The 24,485-nt window shown below is 39.3% G+C and overlaps 1 protein-coding gene across 1 annotated transcript in view; it reads right to left on the bottom strand.

Moving 5' to 3' along the window:
* Positions 1–24,485, bottom strand: part of CSMD1 (CUB and Sushi multiple domains 1) — a 1,638,713-nt gene that overhangs the window by 183,520 nt on the left and 1,430,708 nt on the right. The window contains exon 46 of the mRNA XM_065401391.1: positions 24,194–24,307. Coding sequence (XP_065257463.1) covers positions 24,194–24,307 — 114 coding nt within the window. The remainder of the gene's footprint in view (positions 1–24,193; positions 24,308–24,485) is intronic.

Below are 24,485 nucleotides of genomic sequence, written 5' to 3' on the forward strand. Positions count from 1 at the left end.
TCCTCCATTAGAGGAATTTTACTCATCAGCATCCTCTTCTCTGCATGGCAATAGAAGTCCCACTCTAGCAGCTCTTCCCTCTCACCCACACTAATTCACAGGAGTGCCATGAAAGGAGTCTTCCTTACCACAAGCCTCATGTTCCACAGACATCAGACAACATGGTTCCCACCTTTGTGACACTACAGTCCTTTCCTTATGGAATCCAGACCTGGCCTTATTGGTCTCCTTTGAACCCATAGCTTCCCCCACCTGCTCCTTATTCCACTACATCAAGGTCCAGAGTAAGATCACCTCCTCTTAAGAATCCTGCTATGGGCCTTCAGTCTTTCCATTAGAAATTACTACAATCTGGAGAATAAGACCTCTTATCGGAGAGGAAGAAAGACCTTGTGGAGGAGAAGGAGGAACAGCCCAGTCCTTTGGTATCACCCAACAAGACTGTGGCTCTTTACAATACATCCACTAAAGTTGAGTTCTGGGCCTTCCAAGACCTCCTTAAAAGAATTGTGAACACCCTGAAATTACCCAAGAAATTGTACAAGAGACTTCTATATCAACCATATATAAGAGAGCAGATTGCATATACCAAGTAACCACCCTAGGGAGGTTGGGTTGAGTACTTTTTCACAAACCCAGTATCTGGATCTTTGGTGGTAACAGAAGCTCATGAGAAATCTAAATTACCTGAGCCTCCTAGGTCTACACCCAAGGATAAAGAGCCCAAGAAGATGGATCTCCTGAGGAGGAAAGATTACTCTTCTACTAGTTTGCTGATTTATATAGCAAATTACCAAGTATTAATGAATATGAATGATTTTATGCAATGGCACGAAGTTCTGCAACTATCTCTGAAACGTCCTCAGGAGATCAGAGATGAACTGAGAACAGTGACTTCATAAGGCCAATTGGTGGCAAAGACAGCTTCATAAGCCTCACTGGGTGCCTTTGACACTGCAGCCAGATCAATGGTCACTTTGGTCACTATAAGAAGAACATTTTGGTTGCAGTCATTAGAAATTTCTAAACAGATTAAGGTCACTATTGAAGACCTGCCTTTTCATGGCCATGATCTGTTTAACTCTAAAACAGTTGAGGCACTGCACTCTCTGAAGAATTCTAAGGCAATGTTCTGGTCTCTATACAGGCCACCTCAGAAGATGAAGCAAACCCATGGGCTGAGATTAGGGGGGGGGGTCTGAACCTAAAAACGGCCATATTGGGTCAGACCAAAGGTCCATCTAGCCCGGTATTCTGTCTTCAATTGTGGCCAATGCCAGATGCTTCAGAGGGAATGAACAGAACAGGTATTCATCAAGTGATCCATCCCCCTGTCGCCCATTCCCAACGTCTGGAAAACAGAGGCTAGAGACACTTCAGAGCATCGTTTTAAATTTAAATACTTCTTCTTCCCCTGCATGGAGCAGTCAACGCCGGATCAGACCTATGCCCAGGAACCTCCCCCTGTAGGAGGAAGCTCTGCACCCCCCCAACTCCCGCTTCCTGCCCCATCACTCCTCAGCCACCGAGGGAGGGGTCCCTGTACAGGGAGCTTCCCCCCATCTGCTCAACCCCCATGCATTCGGACCCATCCTCCCACCCTTTGCCCCCCCTCCCCAAATCTAGAAATCAAACTTGCCTATGAGCAAACCACACCCATTCATTCTGTAAACAATGGTCTCCACCTTCCTTATATCAATACCAACAGAAAACTCCTCATTTTTCTAGGGAAAGGGGTGGGGGTTCTCTTTCATCTACTGTGACAGCAACTTCTCATCAGGCTATAGGTAACACATTTTAGGCCATGGTCAAGATCATGGACCAGTCATAGAGGATCTCTACCCCTTCTCTCCTCCCTTTGGCATTCATATCATTCCATTAATTCCCAGAATTGCTTGAAAGATTCACCAAAACAAGGTCAATGTGATAATAATAGGTCCAGCCTGGACACACCATTTCTGGTACTCTAACCTGTAACACCTATCAATTAGCCCACCTCATTGAACATACTGGAAATAATTTCCCAAAGCCAATGTCTGATGCTTTATCTGAACATGGAAGCTGGTTGGCTGAGGCCTCTGAACAAATCCTGTTTGGCAGCTATAAAACAGATTTAGAATAGAAGCAGAAAAACCTCTACCAGAAGGCTATATCAAGCAAAAGGGAAACACACCCCTCTGATACTTCTCTTTGTGGCGTATTCAGAATCATGTTCAACCCCTCAGCTCTTCTGTATCAATTATTTTGAACTATTTATTGATTTTATAATGTGCTGGACTTTCAGTTAATTTAGTAAGAATCTACCTGGTTGCTATATCAGAATATAATCTGCCTCTGAACAATCACACTTTTATTTCTGACCTTACCGTTTCTAGATTTATAAAAGGTCTGACTCATATGTTTCCACAAGTTAAGCATGTGATGCTTACCCCAAATTGTTACAAAAACTTGTCTTGGACTCTCATATAAATTAGTTTATACTCCTACCAGGTTTCCCCCCCTTAATCTCTGCAGGAGGATCATGAAGTTAAACTCCACAAACTAGATCTTCTTAGAGCTATGTCCTTTAATCTTTCTAAAATTCAGCATTTTCGTAAATCACCTATACTTTTTTGGTTCTTCGTGACTAGTCTTATGGTCAGGCTGTTTCCTCTCAAAGACTTTCTAAATGGGTTATAGACTGCATTAGGGTTGTCTGCTCTTTGAATAAATTACCTGTTCCCTTTCACTTTAGGGCACATTTTATTAGGGCTCAGTTAACACCTTATAAAATCTGTAGGGCAGTTACATGAAGTTTGGTTTATATGTTTACCATTCACTACTGCACTGTTACAGCTTCTAGATCAGGTGCCTCCAATCACCTACCTCCTGGAGAGGTAAATGTTGGTCACCAATGCTTCACAATGTCTTCACGCACATGGATTACATGATCCATCAGCCTACCTCACTGATATAGAGTCCTTCTCTGGAGTTCTAGATTAGTGAAGGAAATGAGTGGCTGTTGGGGCTACTCTGCTTTTTATGCCCTCACTGTAGGGGCACAACAATGTACAGCTCATATGGACACTGCTAAATACAGAATTCTGGGCTCAAGTGCATGAGACACACACACCTATGGTGGAATCCATGTGGTCAAAGGCATCTCCAATAAATTTAACTTACTGTAAAGTGAATAACCTATCTTTTCTTCTAATTACAGTCTCTAAAGTTATACTAAGGCATGTTTTTAGAAAGAAAGTTGTGGACAAGTGTGTACAAAATATATATCTCTATTTGCACACATAATTTTTAATATTTTACCTATTATTGCAGTAAATAAGCATGAAGATGACTTTGGATGGGTAATAGGTCATTTACATATGCCATTCCTGTGATCGTGCTTGAAATCATTGTAATGAGTCATGCAAATTAGATGCACAATTTAATGTTCATTTTTGCAGATATACTCTGAAAATGTAGCTACTATATCAGTTTGATGTTACTTACTATATTTAATACTAGCTTAGGGGCCAGCCTGTGCCCTGCTGCTCTTGGGTGTTCAATGGGTGAAAGGGCAGATGAAGCCCCCTCCCTATGTGATCCTGTGCAGTAAAGGGCTATAACTGAGCACAGGGATTGCTCCCTCAGTGCATTCACTCCTGGGATATAAAACACTCCAAAGATGGCAGAGTGGGATGAGTAGAAGGTGAAGCCAGTAACCACCTCCCCAAGTAATAACAGGCTCTGCATCATCCTTGTCTTAGAGCAGTGGTTCCCAAACTTTAAGAACCAGTGAACCCCTTTCACTAAAATGTCAATTCTCACGAACCCCCTCCTAAAAATGAATATTTCCAGGGATTTTCTACTTTACCTGAGTATAAATTATAAAAAAAGTGATCTTGGAAATATAAAATGTGTTTTTATGACATGCTTATTACACACTATTTATTATTATTTATTATTTATCATTACAGTATTTTTATTACATTATGAAAACAGCAACACTCTTCCAAGATCTCACTTTCGTAGCTTGTATCACTTTGAATAAGCCTGTTATAAAACAAGGCTCCTATGTTTCATCAAGGAGTATCAGATGTGAAACAGCATAAAGGTATTTAAGAAGCCAACTCAAAGAGTTCCTCCTACACAAGCATTCAGGTCTTGAGCAGTCCAGGCAAACAATGCACATTACAACAAAGCTCAAACTAGTTCATAATAATAATTTTAAAAACAATACTAGCTGCTTATTTTAAAAACAGCAAAAAATATCCACCTCCCTTTCCATTTCTTACAAGGAGTTTTGAAGTTTAAATCTCCTCAGTGTGATAGATATGCTTGCTTTGATCTGCTTAGCTCTTGGAAGTCCAGAGGCTCCGGGCTGCTTGCCCCGTGCTTCCCGGGGTCCCTATGGACAGCTCTGTCCACCATTAGGGATTTTTTCCCAAGAACCCCCTGTAACACTTCGTGAACCCCCAGGGGTTCACGAACCCCAGTTTGGTAACCACTGTCTTAGAGGCATATTGTATTGTAAGCTGTTTGGGGATTGTGTCTTTATTTGTTCTATAAAAAGTCATGCAAATCCATGACACTATATTATTAATAAATAACTATTACTAATTTAGAATAGTAATAAACACTATGGTGTGATGCTGGTAATACTAATGTAAACAGATGTATAAATCACAGCACATGGATCTGCTTTTGTTGGACAATATTGGCCTCATCTTTAGTATAACATTTGAAGATACTGTAGTATGTTCTTCAGCCAGATACAATCACACTAACTGCCACCATGAAGGATGTTGGAATAAATGATCTATTAGAAGTACATTACCTGTTATCTACCTATCAGTCAAGGTATTTATATTGTACTCATCACCACTGTATTTGAGTCCTGTACAGATTCTAAAAAGGATAAACACGAGGATCTCTACTCTCTCTTCATCTCCTAAATTGAGCTTATTTTTTCTACATTATTTTTTTTAAAAGGTAGGGAGAAAGAGGTAAAATTTAGCAATGAAGAGTCCCTGAAGTGTAAAGAACCAGTATACAATATTAAGGTCTCATATAAAATATTTCATGATTAGCAATTTATATTTATATTCTGTTAATTTTAACAAAGCATTTTGCATAACTGTCTATCTGAAGAAAAAGTAGTAACTCTTGGATGTGGTGGAATGTATGGTGTATGCAATTTCTTTTACATATATATTTCAATCATTTTATTGCAGGTGTAAAACTCACAGCTGTCTTATTTATTGCTCTGTATAAATATATATATACAACCTGTATCCAGGGCCGGATTATGACATTCTGAGACCCTAAACTATGTCAAATATAAGAGGCCCCATACCATAAAAAAATTAATTTATTATTTTCACAGAAAGGACATTGAATATATAAACATGAAAGCTTTATATTTGTATATATACAAAGGCAAAGTTGTAGAAATAGAATAATAATCTAACTAAAACACATCTTGCAATATGCCTGTTTGCATTATAAAATGGTTTCAAATTAACATATTTTCATCTAACGAAAACTTTATATCCATGGCAAAGAAAAGCAGTTACAGTTACACAGACCAGCTTACTTAATGGAAGCAGTACAACCTACAGTATGTCTGTTTGCACATCGCATTAATTTTAACACTGAAATTTAAAACATTTTCTATTGTGATTTTTGGAGAGCAAAGTCATTGATGATGTCCTCAAAAGTTAAGCTACGGACTTTGTCACTTTTGATGCAGAGAATGCTTAGGGCAGATGTCTGCCTAGAAAATGCTGCAAGGAAAGCTATCATTCTTCACGTTCGCTTCTCTATCCTCTGTCTCCCCCAGGACCACTAATTAATTGCAAGCAAACACCTCAAACACACAAAGTGATAACAAGCTATATGTGCAAAAGATCGAATTTACCAGAAAAAAAGACTGGTAATCTCTAGACAGGCATTGAGAAAGTGAGAAAAACTAGCCTACATTCAAGCAAATATAATGAATATTATAGACTTTAATAGCCTATAAATAATATATACACACAGTTTGAAATATCTTGCTCACCAAGTACTCAGAATATTGATATATATATATATATATATATATATATATAATCTTCCTTCACTTCTCTCAAAACCCTCTACATATCCTTTCATCAGCACTCTCTGATATTTACTGCGAAGGTTCCCGAAACTGACGGAGGGAAGCCAACACAAATTTATCCTCCTCAAGATCCACTCGACCCAAGTCCATAAGATGATCACCTGAAAACTCAGTCATGTGAAGCATGGATAGCACATGAGGCAGAAAGCAGCATGCGCACTAAAATAGACAATTGTACGTACGTTCAGATCAAAAGAAGAAAGAACACACTAACACTTAAGAAAACGAAGAAAAACAGGAGTGAAGGCACTATATGACTGAGCATGCTGGACCCATAAACAAAAGATGGCGGCCTTCCGTCTCTTACCAGCCAAGGGGGATGCTATACATGACATCATTCCTAAGACAAGTCTCATACAAGTATGAGTTTGGCATGATTGTTTCACAACACTGTCGTCTCCGACCTCACATTTTTCCTGATTTTATTGGCAGTGCAATTATTTATTTATTTGATGATGATGATGATGATGATGGGCAATCCCTCGATTCGAGGATGATCTCTACCACGGATTTACATATGGGTCCTGAGATGACTCAGGAGTCGGATCCTGGAACCACAAATCCACCCGCAGTTGGTACAGACATTTTGTGGCAGACCAGCTGCCTGTTGGGAGAAAGTTCTTTCGTTTTCCTTCCTTCTCTCTCTTTTCAGCTTCGAGGGCAAGGCACTTCTCCTTGAAGCGGGCCACTGCCCGATGGAGGATATGGCGCCATTGGGGTCGGTTGATGGCTTGCTCCTCCCAGCTTGTGATGTCCTTATCAGTTTTCTTAAGATATGCTTTCAGTGTGTCTTTGTAGCATTTCCTCTGACCACCACGGGATCTCTGACCATGGGTGAGCTGAGAGTAGAGGACTTGTTTTGGAAGGTGAGAGTCTGGCATCAGCACACAATGTCCAGCCCAGCGAAGTTGGTGCATGAAGATCATTGCTTCAATGCTAGTGACTTCAGCGAGGATGCTGGCATTAGTGCAGCAATCTTGCCACTTGATGCAAAGGATCTTCTGGAGGCATAATTGGTGGTACCTCTCCAGACTCTTAAGGGGCTGTCGATAGGTCACCCAGGTTTCACATCCATAGAGGAGTTTAGGAACAACAATTGTCTTATTTATTTAAATAAGTTATGAAGACAGGGTCAGAATTTTACCAGTAGCAGCTGGCCAACAAAATACTGCATTTAGGAGACTGATAGCAAACTTACTCATAGAAATACTAATTTTACAAGTGCAATTATGTTTTTTCCTCAGACCTGGCCTCCCACCTGTCCATAATGAACAATTAGTGAAGGATAGGGTAAGGATATTTGTGTACCCAGATGAGTATATTTTTGTCATATTTGAACAAAAATGTCTATATTTAGAAAGAATCTTATTTTCCCCATATCTCCTTTAGTTATCAACTGATTTTGATAAAATTTGAAATGGAGTCCGTTTTTTTTCTTTTTCTTTTTTAGAGGCCCTTGCGAGGCCCTAAAATGTAGCTTAATTAGTTTATGCCTTAATCCGGTCCTGCCTGTATCCACAGCAAAATGTAAACAACAATTTAATAAAATCACTTCATTCAAGTTTCTTTCTTTCTTGATGCAAGGTCCTAGAACCTGACATCCTATCATACTAACACTTTCCTGTCTTTTGATGTGTCAACACAATATGCCAAGTGACTCAGGTAGATCCAATATTTTCTGAATTTAATGCTGTATTTCTTCTCCTTAACTGATAGGAGGTGTTGGCTGTGACTATCCAATTCACTTCAGCGTGTTGACACAAAACTTACTAAAAATATCAAGATACTGAGAAATATTTTTACATGTTGTCTTCTCTTTGCTTTCCTCTCCTCCTCTTTGATGCCTTCTTCTGTATGCATCTCCTCTCCTCCACTTATTTTCCTTCTCTCCTAACCTTTCTCTAGCTTCCTCTGAATTTGTTTGATTGTCAAACACTCTTGTGCACTGTTTGCAGGTGTGCTATAAATTAAAAAGTTGAATTCAACTGATCCCCAAATACACAAAACCTAGTCGCTCACATTCAATGAGCTAATAAACAATTTCAGAATGTAAAAATATATTGCACTAGATCTGGAGTGATGTAGTGTACACTGAAGTGGTACGTCAAAACCAAAAGCAGAGATAATGGGGGGATTGGGGAAAGGGAAGTGAACCATTTAGTACAAGAAGCATCAAGAAAGGCAGCTTTGATAATCAGGCAGTTATAAATGGGATGCTTTTTTGTCTGAGGGGAATTTATCACACAAACTCTATTTTAACTCACAGGAGACCGATGTAATGATAGTACTTGTACAGCTAAGATAAAAAGAGTGGTTTGGGTTCTTTTTATGAACTAACAAGAGTCACTTCTAGACACAGAAACATTCCCTTTGAGGAGAATACCATTCAGTTATATCTGTTTTTTTAGAAATGTTAATTGACGACTTAGTTCTCAAAAAGAAAAAAAAAAGGATGTATATATTGAAATGAAAGAACATAATCATGGATAGAAACTAGTAGCTAACAACACCAGTCAAACAAACACTAAAATCACAAGGAATAAATAAAGAAGAGGAAGAATTTGAAGAAGTTATTCTTATGCTCACTGATTTAGTTCTTTCATGTGTTTTCCCTGGGTGCATACTGAGGCTACAAAGATGAAACCTCATTACACATGCTTAAGTTCTGCACTAAAATTATAATAAGCAGTGTTCTGGTGTCTGAATATGTTAGACATACTCTTCAAAAGTAGCATTCCTTTGGAATGCTGAATTTACTGCCCTGGAGATGTAAATTATTCTATATGTACTAAAAACCCCATCTACAGAGACACCTTTTAAAAGAGATGGAAATGAATAGTGCCAGAAAAAAAATAACAAAAAAAGGTACCTTTTCATGTTCCACAACAGCTGTGTCCAGGCTTTCTGGAGCAATTACATGTGTTTATCCCAGAATCAGCCAAGCAATCTCTACTTATACTCCTTATTAAAAAGCAAATGGAAATATGGCTTTATTAATAATCTGCTGAGGCTGTATATTATGTAAAATGTTGCATCCAGCTGAGAAAAGTATAATGCAGTGTCAGAGAGGAGCAGGGCTGCCCAGAGGATTCAGGGGGCCTGGGGCAAAGCGAGGGAGCTGCAGCCAGGGCCGGCTTTAGGCACCGCGGGGCCCGATTCAAAGGAGCTGCCACCGAAGTCCTGCCGCTGTCTTCGGCGGCAGCTCAATCGCTGCCACGGAGGAAGGACCCTCCGCCGAAGTGCCACTGAAGGCACTGGCAGCTGATTGAGTTGCCGCCAAAGTCCCGGCACTGTCGGCGGCGGCAGCTCAATCGGCTGCCAGTGCCTTCGGCGGCACTTCGGCGGAGGGTCCTTCCTCCGTGGCAGCAATTGAGCTGCCACCAAAGACAGTGGCGGGACTTTGGCAGCAGCTCCTTCAGGATGTTGCGGGGCCCTCTTAGGGGCATGGGGCCCGATTCCGGCTCTGGCTGCGGCGCTTGTACTCACTCGGCGGCGGTCCAGGTCTTCGGCAGCATTTCGGCGGCGGGGGGCCCTAACCGAATACCCTGACCGCCGCCAGGCCAGGGCTCGTGGGGACTGGGGCAAATTGCCCCACTTTTCCCCCCTCCCCCCCAGGCGGCCCTGGAGAGGAGGCTTCTTTTTGACCCACTGATATAGTCGATGCCTCAGAGGTATGAGGGTTTCAGCACTAGTAACAAATGGGATATACAAAGAATGCATGCTACAAAAGATACAGGATTAATTAGTTAAGTATATCATACAGAATTATACTGGAAATGAGACAAAAATAAAACAAATATTGCTAAAATCACATCACAAAAAAGTTTTTGTCTGTTTTGTTGAATACTGACATGCTAATTGAGATAACTAAGGGGCTAATCCTGCACCAGTGACAAAACTTTATTGACTTCAGTGGTGCAGGATCAAACCCTAAAGGAGAAGGAAAATATTACAAAGAGAGAGGGGGGAAAAACATAAGCACAAGTATATATATATTAAGAAAATATTAAGGCTGCATGAAGTATAGCTATCAATGGTCAAAAATGTCATTCAAAGCTAAACCAATTTTTCACAGGAGCACTCAAAAATGTCACACTCAGCATGGGTGGTTTCATTGCCAAAATTCAACTTTAGACCCTGAGTTACGTCAGCACAGAAGTTGTTCAAAAAACATCATACGGCTTGTTTTTTTCATAACAGAAAAAGTGTATTTCTTTTGCTTTCCTCTTATTCCCAAGTGGCTGAATCATTTTTACTCAAACTGTCCTAATAAAATTAATCTTCAAAAAGAAGTCAGGCCTCGAAATACCTGGAAAATTTCAGACGTATAAGTGAAAGCTCCAGATCATTTTGAACAGCTCAAAAAGGGGATTACTATGTAAATTCTTAAGCAACCTTTCTTCAAGCAATCTTTTCTGCCGTAATGTAGAAAAACACAAATGCTTCTATGAAATAATATTTTGCATTCAAACTCACAAAAGAAAAGGTGAAGAGAAACTAAAGGTGAAGAGAAACTAAAAAAACCCGAAGAAATAAATTTAAATTTAATTTAAATTATTATATTAATATTTTCCCAGAAAAATATATATTTTGATTTAAACTGACTAAAATTAGTGGTTTAGTTGGGCTAGGAATAATAACAAGTAATGTTGTTTTCCAGAAGAGAAAACGAAACATATTTAATGAAGCAAACAACTTGTATGCGAAGAAAGGAAATTACCATCTTCCATATTTGTCCATAATGAACTATTTTCTCTTCTGTCTGACCAAAATGTTACTGCTAAATTCATTCTCTCTCACAAACACACACCTCCAACCACAGCAGACCTCTTCATTCAATCTCTCCAATGTTTTCTCTCAGTTTAATTGTCACATTTGAAGTTTATACGCTCAATTACGAAGCCCTTCATAATTGTGCCTATCTACCTATCCCCATGCCAATGCTCTCTACTCAATCATTCTGGCTTACTTCTCCTCCTTTCATTCCCATTCCCCACTCTGCTTCAAAGGTGAAATCTTATCCCCACTGAAGTCAATAGAAATTTCAACACTGACTTCAGTGGAGCCAGGATTTCCCCTCAGATCTTTAACATGGAATCCACTATGCTTCAAATTTCCCCCCTCTCTTTATCTGCCAAACATCAGTTCCTTCAACTCCATTCTTGAAATCCATTGCTAAAAGTAATCCTTTCTTCTCATCATCAATAATCCTAATGTTCTCCATTTCCTGTACTGCTGCCCTCTATTTAGCTTTACATAATTTATAGCTCAATCTTTGAAGGACAGCTGATGGAAAATGAAAGCTGAGTAGCTTCAATCAGCGGCAGACCAAAAAGACTTCAAATGCTTTTCTGATGAGCTGAAGACCTTGTACAGCACACATTCTAATGGTATCAGCTGTATTTGGAATGAAGATGAGTCGCTGTTGCTGACCAGTCATGGACAAATTCTGAAAAAAGATGGGCTGAACACTTTAATAAAATTCTGAACTGCCTGACCACAATGTCAGCACCAGTGCTTGATGATCTTGAACAATTTCCAATTCAAGACCAACTCTCAATTCCACTGAACATATCTGAAGTATGGAAAGCTGTCAAGCAAATATCAAACATCAAAGCAGTGGGTCCAGGTTGTATTCCCTGCAGAGATCTTCAAATATGAGGGCCATGAGCTGATCAGGAAGCTCAATGACCGCTATTGAAAGTTTTGGGAAAAGGAGGCTGTGTCATGGGAACTTAAAGTTGTCAACACTATTCACCTTTACAAATCGGAAGGCAAGTACACTTCTTGAGGTAAACATTGTGGCCTCTCGCTCCTTGCTACTGCAGGAAAGATACTCGAGCAAGTCTTGCTAAACTGGCTAACTAATCAATTTGCAGAGAAGATACTGCCTGAAAGCCAATGTGCTGGGAATGGTACTTCAGATATAATCTTTGCACTTTGGCAAATTCAGGAGAAATGTTGTGAGAAGAATCAAGATCTATATGTAGTTTTTGTTGATCTTATTAAGGCCTTTGATTCTGTAAACTGAGATGGCTTATGGACTCTCCTCCACAAGTTCAGTTCCTATGAAATATTATTAATTATTTTCATGCAGGAATGCAGTTCATGTCCTTGACCATGGCTACTTCTCAAAACTCTTTGTTACCAGTAGAGTAAAACAAGGCTGTGCTCTTGTGCTAACTTTATTTAGCATCGTGTTTACAGCAGTTCTAATAGATGTATTCAGAGACACTGATTATGGCATTTACATGCAATACTATATAGATAGAAATGTCCTGAATTTGCATTATCTGCATGCAAAGACAGAAGTTTTGAAGACAATTGTTCATGAATTACTGTTCGCTGATGATTGTGCTTTATTGGCCCATATCCTCAAGGACATTCAGTTTCTCATTGACTGCTTTTTGTGCATGCAGCAAAATGTTTTTTCTTAACAATCAGCCTAAAGATAGATGTCATGAGCCAGTCTCAACCAGAAAGTATTGCAACTTCTCCATTTGTGTCCACTGAAAATATAGCATTCAAAGTCATTGAAAAATGTTGCTACCTTGGCTGTGTCATTTCACAAGATTCTATTAATGATGATGATCTTACAAAGTACATTGGTGCAGCCAGCTATGCTTTGGAAAACTTCAGCATGGTCTCTGAAATGAACAGGATGTCAGACTGCAAACAAAAATTGATATTTACCACACCGTCGTCACCACCACCCTCCTCTAGGGCTGCGATACATGACTTATGAGGAGAGTCTGAGGGAACTGGGCTTCTTTAGTCTGCAAAAGAGAAGACTGAGGGGGGATTTGATAGCAGCCTTCAACTACCTGAAGGGGGGTTCCAAAGAGGATGGAGTTCAGCTGTTCTCAGTGGTGGCAGATGACAGAACAAGAAGCAATGGTCTCAAGTTGCAGTGGGGAAGGTCTAGGTTGGATATTAGGAAACATTATTTCACTAGGAGGGTGGTGAAGCACTGGAATGGGTTACCTAGGGAGGTGGGGGAATCTCCATCCTTAGAGGTTTTTAAGGCCCGGCTTGACAAAGCCCTGGCTGGGATGATTTAGTTGGTGTTGGTTCTGCTTTGAGCATGGGGTTGGACTAGATGACCTCCTGAGATCTCTTCCAACCCTAGTCTTCTTTGATTCTATGATACATGAACTACTTATCAATTCCACATAAAACACTTGGACCAATTCCATCTTTGATGTCTACTGCGGATAATGGGAATTAAATGGAAAGATTTCTTTCCAAAAACTGACGTCCTTGAGTGCTGCAACATGACAGGCCCTGAAGCTTTTATAGTGATAATACAGCTGAGATGGTGTGATCATGTGGTCTGTTTGTCTGACAATGGAATAGTGAAGGCTGTCTTTCACAGAGAATTACAGATCAGAACTCACTTTAGGGACAGACCAAGAAAACATTACAAAGACACTCTTGCAACCAACCATCAATCTTGCAATGTTGACATGAACACCTGGGAGCTCTTAGCCCATGATAAGATCTGATGATAGCAGCTCTGCCACTTCACACTGAAAGATTTCAAGAGCTCATGGACTGCTGCAATCAAAAAGAGATGTGTGAGGCATAATGGTAAAAGCAGCACACATTCATCTACAACTGTCTTCACCTGTGGCACTTGTGGATAGGACTGCAGGTCTGATACTGGCCTTTGGTTTCATCTCAGGACCCGCAATAAATGAGTGTAGCTCATCCATCGAACACAATAGGAGAATCTATCATCAATAGTTCAATCTATTTATTTTAAGAAAGAGGGGTGATATGATCACAGTTTATAAGTACCTACATAGGGAACACAAATTTGACAATGGACTCCAGTCTAGCAGACAAAGGCACAACAAGATCCTATGACTGGAAGTTGAACCTAGACAAATTCAGACTGAAAATAAGATACTATTTTTAAAAGTGAAGGTAAATTAACCATTGCAACAATTTACCAAGGGTTGTACGGGATTCTCATCTCTGGCAATTTTTAAATCAAGATTGGACTTTTGTCTAAAAGATATGCTCTACTTAAGCAAAGTTTCTATTCAGGGAAGGTCTATGGCTTGTATTATATAGATCAGACAGATGATCACAATGGTCCCTTCTAGCGTGAACACCTATGAATATATGAATCTTTTTTTGCATTTGTCTCACCTGTCTTATTTGGATTTCAAGTTCTTCAGAGTGAATGTACATGTTTTAGTTTTGTCCTTAAATAGCATCTACATTTATGGTGCTATACAAATATTTTTTGAACAAGAAAAAAGAAAATGGAAAACACATTAATCTTAGTTTATAATCCACAGTAATTTAGAATTATTTCAGTTTGAACATTTGTATAATATGAATTTTAATAGTGTGTATTTGCACATTATTTAATTAATTACAGTGTCACATACTTTTCAATTAATTTTCTCCACGTTTTCTCTTTTCTTACTTCAAGTTATTTTCTTAATACCATTGCCAAGAGCAATTCCCACCTATAGTACAAAAGTGCTGAAATCACTGCAGGCTTCACTACATCTGAGCTGAACGTTTCTCCAGTAGCAATCTCTGGTTTAAAAAATGCACAATAGCTCCAAGAAAAAATAGCCTAAAACACTCTCCCCAGAGATGCATCCACTTTGGCTCATGTTAAAAGTCCAATTTACAACAGAATGTTTTGGTTGTCTGAATCATCATGCCTACTACACATAATGTAATTATTACAACATATTTTACATAAAAATAAAAACAATAACCATGTTTACTTATTTTATTGACCAAATGTATAAGAGTTGATAAGTAAAACAGTCAAGAACTGTAATGAATAATTGTGGGTAACTTTTAAAGCCAATATACCTGAGTTGCATTTAACAAGACTACAGAGAAAGCAAGAAAATCACCAAATCTGTTTACACGTCAGGGGAAAGCTGTCAACTACAGAGCCGGTGAGATTCATCTACAACATCTCAAAGGACTACAAAGAAACAGCAAGTATTGCTGGGCTCAGAGAGAGCGAATAGCTCCCACAACGTCTGCAAGAATTGTAGAAAGCCAGCTACTCTCTTGTTTTTTACAGATGACTAACCATTATCAGAGGCTCCTCAAATCTCTGTATTTTTTTATAAGAATCTTCTAGTTTATTTTTCAGGCTCTTGTGTTCTTATTTAAATGGCCAAGAGTTTAGTTGCTCCTATTACTGTAAACTCGAAACAAAAGCTGGATTTTTGGTGCAATTACTGCTTGCTGACTGTCAAAAACATTTAATATCTCAGGACAAATCTAGCACTGACTAAACAACATAATTAAAGTGTAAGTCAGAACAGAATTTTGGTTCACAGGGCTTTATTATTATTAAAAAAAGGAGGAAAGGAAAAAAAGCAGCCTAATGAGGTGCTAATGAAATTTACATGTGAACAGTTCATCCTGTTCTAAAAACAACCTATGTTGATTGAAATATGTAGGTTCTTTCATTATGTACTTCCTGGTGCACTGGTTTGTATGTTTCTATATAATGAAAATATTGGTGCCAGATAGTCTGGTCAGCTAAAGCTACCGTGAGTCATATAAGCAACACAAAGTAAAGAGAGAAAGCAGAAGGAGAGTTTGCTCTCTGCCTTGGGCTCTGATTAAAGTCAATTATTGAGGCAGAGTTCTCTCTGGAAACTGGGCATTGTTGTCAAGCTGAGATTCCCAGGAGAAGGGATTGCCCTACATGCTGTTTGCCCATCTCATTTCAGGATTGGCGTATATGTGAAAATAAAGTACCGGTAACTTATACTTAGAATACATGAAGACTCCAAGTCACTGATTTCTCCTCTACTGGGATGTTGACCTGCAAAGCCCTGGATATCTGTTTTTGCTTGGCTGAGGGGCAACACTACTGTCAGAATTGGATACTTGTGTCAAAGGAGCAATAATATACAAATAAAAAATTCCTTTGTTCTGAAAGAGTTACGTAAGACTGTAAGAATGGCCATATTAGGTCAGACCAATGGTCCATCTAGCCCGGTATCCAGTCTTCTGACAATGGCCAATGCCAGAAGCTTCAAAGGGAATGAATAGAACAGGGCAATAATCAAGTGATCCATCCCCTGTTGTCCACTCCGAGCTTCTGGCAGTCAGAGGCTTAGGGACATCCAGAGCATGGGGTTGCATCCCTGACCATCTTGGCTAATAGCCATTGATGGATCTATCCTCCATGAACTTCTCCAATTCTTTTTTTAACACAGTTATACTTTTGGCCTTCACAACATCCCCTCGCAATGAGTTCCACAAATTGACTATGCACTGTGTGAAGAAGTACTTCCTTTTGTTTGTTTTAAACCTCTGGCCTATTAATTCCATTGGGTGCCCCCAGTTCTTGTAATATGTGAAGGTGTAAATAAAACTTCCTAATTCACTTTCTCCACACTATTCTTGATTTTATACACCTCTTTCATATCCCCGCATAGTCATCTCTTTTTGAAGCTGAACAATGATAGTTTTTTAATCTCTCCTCATGTGGAAGCTGTTCCATACCCTTAATCATTTTTGTTGCCTTTCTCTGTACCTTTTCCATTTCTAATATATATTTTTTGAGATGGGGCAACCAGAAGTGCACACTGTATTGAAAGTATGGGAATACCATGGATTTATATAGCGACATTAGGATATTTATTGTCTAATTACCTATGCCTTTCCTAATTAGGTGCTAGATTTTTTGACTAGTACTGCACTTTGAGCAGATGTTTTCTGATAGAGAACTATCCACAATGACGCCAAGGTCTCTTTCTTGAGTGGTAACAGCTAATTTAGACCCCATTATTATGTATGTATAGCTGGGATTGTGTTTTCCAATGTGCATTACTTTGCATTTATCAACACTGAATTTCATCTGCCATTTTGTTGCCCAGTCACCCAGTATTGTGAGATTCCTTTGTAATTCTTTGCAGTCAGCTTTTGACTTAACTACCTTGAGCAATTTTGTGCCATCTGCAAATTTTGCCACCTCACTGTTCACCTCTACACATATAACCTATACTACACATATAACATAATAATAATAATAATAATAATAATTTATAATAATAATAATAATTAATGGAGATATCCCATCTCCTAGAACTGGAAGGGACCTTGAAAGGTCATCGAGTCCAGCCCCCTGCCTTCACTAGCAGGACCAACATGCTTAATACAAACCCACTAATGCAAGGAAATAAAAAATTAAGCAACCTAACAGTACCTACACCCTCTACTCCTCCACTGATGGACTCTCACCATACTACACTGACATACACCATGCATTATGCACAGCAACCTTAACTTTTCCTGTCTTCCATCTATTTGCACATACCTCTTTATCAGATTATTATTCCAACAGCAGTCCTTGTTGATGCTGGTCTAATAGGTGGTGGTGTTGAGAGATGGTAGTTTGGTAAGGGGTGTATGCACAAGTTTGGCTAAAGGCAGTGATGGAAGAACATGTGGTGGTAGAGAAGTGCAGCTACTGATGGAGAAGATTTTATCAGTGAGCAGCTATGCATGAACCCTTCTTTTCAGGAGGATACAATCAGACAGAATAGTACAGCTCCTGATGGAGAAGATTATTTCTCTTAGAGATGTTATAACTGATGGATAATGGGTTCATATAAACTTATAACATGAATAATCACTAAAAATGAGCCTACATCCAAAAATTGCCCTTTAAAAAGACCCCAAACTATCAATTGCACCAAATCAACTCAGGATCCATCTCTCAACTATTTTTTTGTATAAACAGACAACATTTAAAAAGATATCAGTCAACAATTGTAAGTAGGAAAGCAATATTCCTTATGCATTGTACTGGTTATGCAGAATACAATGCTTAACGCTGATTGGAGAAATACTAATGAATTTATAATGTGGATATGCATAGGAAGTCAGGTGAGTGAGACCAAAATTGGAGATATACCAGACCAGAAATGGAAGGAATGAGACTGAAGAACCAGAGGCAGCAACAAACCTCATGAAATACAGGAGAACTTCCTGGTACTCCTTAATTTGATAACTTGGGTCCCTACCCATTCTGTCTTATCTGTTTATCATCTGGCATAAATATATGTTCAGACACTATAAGTGGCAATCATTTTGTCTGAAATTTTATAAATAAAGGTAAAAGCGGATAAAGCCTAAATTAGGTGCATGTGTGACTCACTTTCCCACCTGATATTCCCAACAATACACACACACACATATATTATAGGGGGACTGAGAGCACCTCCAATTCACTGCTCTACAGCCAAAATGCTTCTGAAATAAATGTAGTCAAACTTTACTAATTCTGGGTCACTGAGAATGAAAATGATGCTTAAAATTGTTGATTGGCTCTAGTTTTCAAGATATGCTATTGGGTCAGTATATACGACCCTTGACTTGGGAATGGCGGAGGATAAGTGAGTTATAAAGGGAAGGGATCTCAATTTAAACCAGAAATGACTAAAATACATCTTTGACTGGATCTATGAATAAATATATGAGTGGGTTTGGACAGTACTTGCTTTTTAGGCAAAACAATGAATGATGCAATCTGAAGCTGGTATTGCGTCATACATGATATGAATTGCATCATGTTATTCCTAGAAGTCATGGATGATGGAATCATAACGAAGCTTACATCACTCTGCTGAACAAATTGCCCTATATCAGCTCTAGAAATCATACAGTGTCGTGCTCTCTTATTTGTCAGTGTTTGATTTTGCAAAGGGACACATTTCTGTTTAGCCAAACTGAGCAGAGATGCCTCGTACTTGTGTGAACAGTGCAGATAACTTCTACTATGTTTGTGGTGAAGTGACTTTTGCATCACAAAAGCGCAGTTTAACCACTATGGTTAAGAAAGCCTATCACCTTTATTTTGGCTGCAAAATTGGAGATCAGGACAAGAGGTGGGCCCCACACATATGCTGCAACACTTGTGCAACAAATCTTCGCCAGTGGTTGAACAGGAAAAGGAAATCTATGCCTTTTGCAGTGCCAATGATTTGGAGAGAGCCAACAGATCATACCAGCAATTGTTACTTCTGCATGGTGCCTCCAGTTGGGAAAGGTGTGTCAAAGAAGAAAAAGTGGACTGTGCATTATCCAAACATTCCATCAGCTATACGCCCAGTACCCCACGGAGAAGGACTGCCGGTTCCTGATGCACCAGAATCATTCTCACTTGAGTCAGACGAGGAAGAAGAAGAGGATGAAGCTTCTGGACCTGAACCATCAATGTCACAGGACCCACATTTTCTCCTATCCTCCTCCTCTGAATCACACCTCATAACACAAGGTGAACTGAATGACCTTGTCAGGGATTTGGAACTACCCAAGAGTAAGGCAGAGCTGTTGGGCTCCAGACTACAGCAGTGGAATCTCCTGGCAGGTGATGTTAGGGTTTCCATGTTCCGTGACCATCAAAAGGATCTTGTCCCATTCTTCTTCATGGAAGGGGATCTTGTAGCCTGCAACAACATCGATGGTGTGATGGCAGCCCTCAACATTGTTCACGATCCAGATGAGTGGAGACTGTTCATTGATTCATCGAAGACGAGTCTTAAAGCTGTTTTACTGCATAATGGCAATGTTTTGCCATCAATTCCAGTTGGTCATGCAGTCCATATGAAGGAAACCTATGACAACATGAAACAACTTTTGAGGTGCATAAATTATGACCAACATCAGTGGCAGCTTTGTGGCGATTTGAAGGTTGTTGCTCTCTTGCTTGGTCTGCAGACTGGATACACATAGTACTGCTGTTTTCTCTGCGAATGGGATAATCGTGCAAGAGATTCCCACTACATCAAGAAAGATTGGCCACTCCGACAGTCATTGGAGCCTGGGAGGAAAAGTGTTCAGCATCCACCACTTGTTGAATCAAGGAAGATTTTGTTACCACCCTTACACATCAAGCTGGGTCTGATGAAGAACTTTGTCAAGGCCATTGACAAAACACAAGCAGCTTTCAAGTACCTCCGTGGAAAATTTCCAAGGTTAAGTGAAGCTAAGATAAAGGAAGGTGTCTTTGTTGGTCCTCAGATTCGTGAACTTCTTCGAGATGATGCATTTGACCATGCACTGCGTGGCAAGGAAAAGACGGCATGGAAAGCCTTCCAGTTAGTGGCAATAAATTTTCTCGGAAACAACAAGGCAGACTACTACAGGTTGTTGGTGGAAAACCTCCTCAAGGCATACAAAAGCCTTGGTTGCAACATGTCACTAAAGATACATTTTTTGCACTCTCATCTAGATTTTTTTCCACCGAACTGCGGAGCAGTGAGCGACGAGCATGGCAAGCGATTTCATCAGGACATTGCAACAATGGAGAAACGCTATCAGGGCAAATGGAGCCCATCAATGCTTGCAGACTATTGCTGGACAGTGACAAGAGATGCTCCATTTAATGAATACAAGAGACAAGCCAAGAAGCGCCGAGTAGACACTGAATAGGACTAAACTATGTACGGAATAGTTTTTTGCCTTTTGTTTCATAATAAATTTTATTTATATAACCCTTTTGCTGATTTTTAAAGTGTTACATAAACAAGACCGGTGAAATATCATGTAAAGCAACCATAAACACATGAAAAGACTTAGGTTTACAATTTATGATTAAAACTCTACTATCTACACAATATACATAGACATAAAATGTAAAAACTTAAATATCTTAGAAACAGTAGCCAATCAGTTGTTTTAATTGTCATATTTGAATTCAGCACATCAAAATACATAATAAATAGCACATTTTATCTCTGAAGCAGACGACTTCTCAAAAATTGTAGACCAGTGTTATTAAGGTTGTTTGACACTTCCCATTGAAAGACCCTGTTTTCAGTTTTTCACAACTTTGCCAAACTTTAACTGTTCAGGCTGAAATTTTATATGCTGGATATCTACCTCAGACTGAATTTTTTTTTTAAAGCAATTTCAGCCAAAACAATCCAGCCATTTCTGAGAATAAGTCTAGGGGAAAAAATACATTGTTTTTCTCAAGTTAAACATTCTGGAAACCTTTTTCTTGAGAAGCTCTAGCACTCCCGTGCTTTGGAGAAGGGATTTGAAATTTGGTAGAGGAATAACCTGTATGTCAGAGATTTGCCTTTTGTTGTTTCTGTATCAATCCACACAAATTTGGACAACCTATAAGCCTTTGTAAAAAATCACAGTTCACACATGCTCAGTAGAGACTTGCTATACAGCTAAAATTTCTGATGATTCCATATGCATTGAGCAGGACTTTATCTGCAACTTCAGCTCTGGGCTGCTGAGGGCTGTGCCAAGACCAGGTCCGGACACGAGAACTGAGAGCAAGGATCCTGTCTCTCCTGTGCTCTCAGTGACCCCTTGTTTGGCCCACACAGCATGGAGGAGGAAGCTATTTGATTCAAATGCAGAAGGGACATGAAGGGGAAGAGAAGAATAGATTAATCTAAGGTGCCTGGGGGAAGGAAACGAGACTGGAGTCTGGGGACTAGAGGAGGGGGAAACTGGGCATTGACTTGCAGGGGCAGAACAGGCACTGTCTGGACAAAGAGACTGGGACAGGGAGCCAACAATGGGGGAGACTGGGAAAAGGAAACAGGAAAGGGGAGGGGAGGGAGGCTGAGGTTGAATAAGTAGCTTATGGAGGATGACTGGGAGCCAGTGAGGATGGTTAGCATGGTCAGGAGGGTGTGTGACTGAAGGCCAGTGGAGATGTTAAATTTGGACAAGGAGACTGTGGACAAGGGTGCTACTGGGAATTTATGGGCAAGGAGAATGAGGCCAGGAGCGGAACAGACAGACTGGGAGCCAGGAGACACTGGGATGGGGAGTCCAGAAAGGGAGACTAGGCATGTCTAGGCAAGGCGACTGGGATGGGAAGCCTGAGAAGTGGAGACTGGGATTGGCTAAGTGAGAAGAATGGGACTGGGATGGGGAAGAGACAGGACTGGCAAATGGACAGGTGGGAAAGGATAAGGTAGAAGGGGTTAAGGGTTGTTGTTTTTTTGGGGGGGGGGAGGGGAGAAGGGACGGGCAGAAGAGTCTGTGCCCATCAAAGCACACTGCCCTCCAGAATCTGGAATAGACAGAACCCAAGATTCCTGAATCTCACCAGTCCTCTGCTGCCAGCAAATATCTGTGCAACCCACTGGCAAAGTGTGTCTCATCCATATCTGGTGCTGGTCCACACAGAGTGACAATTCATTACTGCTGTCGGTTACACCCGTAGCTCAAGTTGCAGAGGTCTATGTGGTGGATATAAAGTTCTAACCCAATTGGCTGTCAATATGATGTCACATGATGAAATGTCAACGGATTTTAGGGTATTCAAACTTTTTTTTTTTTTTAAAGAAAACTTAAGATATTACTTTGGCAACCTTAATTCTGGCATTTCCTAACTTTTGAGTGCTTGATTTTGCCACCATAATAATGTCTTTTTAACAGAGTTTGTGTGCGAGTGCATACACACTAACACACACACCAGTATCTAATGTGATCCTGATGTAAATCCTAATGTGACATTGATATAAATGTTAAAACTCAACACATAGCATTTTTATTTACATAACATTCTGCAGTGAATACCATTAAAAAGTAACCAAATGCACTACTGAAGTATTGAGTTTGGTATTATCTTTTCTATATTTAGAATACAACTGGGTGAGTACTGGAAAAACAAAAGTCCATGATTATTAGTGGCAGATTGGCCAGGCTCATAGAGGGCCGTGGAGAGAATGGCTTCTTCTGTGCAAGCAGTGGACATCATCCCTACAAGTGTAGAGGTCTTAGCCCTACATTCTACTTCCTTTACAGGAGGATCAAAGAAACTGGGAAAGTTAATGTTTATCATGTTAACATTATTAATACAGTTGTAGTCAGATGTCTTTAGCAATTACATGGTGCTCAGGAATCATTTTGTGAAAATTGGGGTAACATTCAGTAATATATACAGAGAAGTATTAATATGGTATCACAATAAGTGCTTAGTTTTCAGTGATGTCCACTGTAAATAGTATATACTTTGAAATTATGGAGGGCTGACAGTCCCTCCCCAGAAAAAGTTACAACTAATTTCTTGTGAAAAGTTTGATTTTTGACTGCTCTCCAATCTCCCCCAAACTAAAGTTATCTTCAAATTTCAGGGACAGCTTCTCTTCCATGATAGACCCTCATTTCACAAGTTTGCTGGAGATCAAGGAAGGAATTTTATGATTATGATTTTGATTTTTCTTAGCCCTTTTTGTTTCAACATTTTTGTAAATGTTTTTTGCCATCAAATATATAAAAAAACTCAAACACAAACTTAAATCCCCCCACAAATGCTGGAAAACTTTGCTTACAGAATTGTCATCATAAATATGAAGTTGTTGCCTGTCAGGTTTTGAAGATATTTTCATTTGTTTTTGTGTGAATATACAAAAATAGATGGGACACATACCTATACTTTTTTCACATTTAATTAATGTACATTCTTAAGTCCTGAACTTTTAAACACATTAAACATTCATATGTAATGTGAATTATCAAAAGATTTTCAGTGTTTCCTTGTAAATACTTAAATTTACCACAAGTATTTTTAAAGCACATTTTAAAAATGTTACAATATCACATGGTATGAAATATCATGGTGAAAACCCAGGTGAATCTTTTATTGGTTATCCTGAGAATGTTTAAATTAAGGACATGTGTTTAAACATTCACAAGACAACAAAGACATATTTTCCCTCTGGGGTGCAACACACATTAAGTCATGTTAACACATTTATACTTTATGTTTCAATAATAACACTTGATAAGTATAGCCACTCATAAAAAAATGAAATAACGGGAGCTCAACACCTTTGAAAATAAGGCCATTTTTATTTAGGTTCCTAATCAGACCTCAGGTTTCAAAACTGTTTCCTTGACTATGCTGAACTATCTGCTGAGGAAATACCTGGAAACATTTATATTAAACAGAGATGGAAATCACAGGAAATTAAACTGTTCCAAAATCTTGCTGACATTTCCATTTAGGATAAAGGAAAACTGAAAAGAATGCTCAATGAATCTGATATACAGTCTAAACAAAAACAGAGTTACCTTCACAAAATGGGGGTGAGCCCTCAAACTGCAATTGTGCATTCAGCTTGCAAGTCAACATGTCATTTCCAACCAGGGTGAAACCAGGATGACACTTGTATTTGGCAAAGTCTCCTGAAAAGGATCAATGACAGAATCTTTTTAATTACTCCTCAGTGTGATCTATATTATCTTTTACAAAGTGAAATATGTGATATTTCCCTTTAAAATAGGTTATACAGTAACTGTATAAAATAATGTAGAAATGTAAAAGGAGAAGAAAACTTGAAATTTGACACTCATATTGTCAGTC

The sequence above is a fragment of the Emys orbicularis genome, chromosome 3, assembly GCF_028017835.1.
Source record: "Emys orbicularis isolate rEmyOrb1 chromosome 3, rEmyOrb1.hap1, whole genome shotgun sequence".
NCBI classification, from domain to species: domain Eukaryota; kingdom Metazoa; phylum Chordata; order Testudines; family Emydidae; genus Emys; species Emys orbicularis.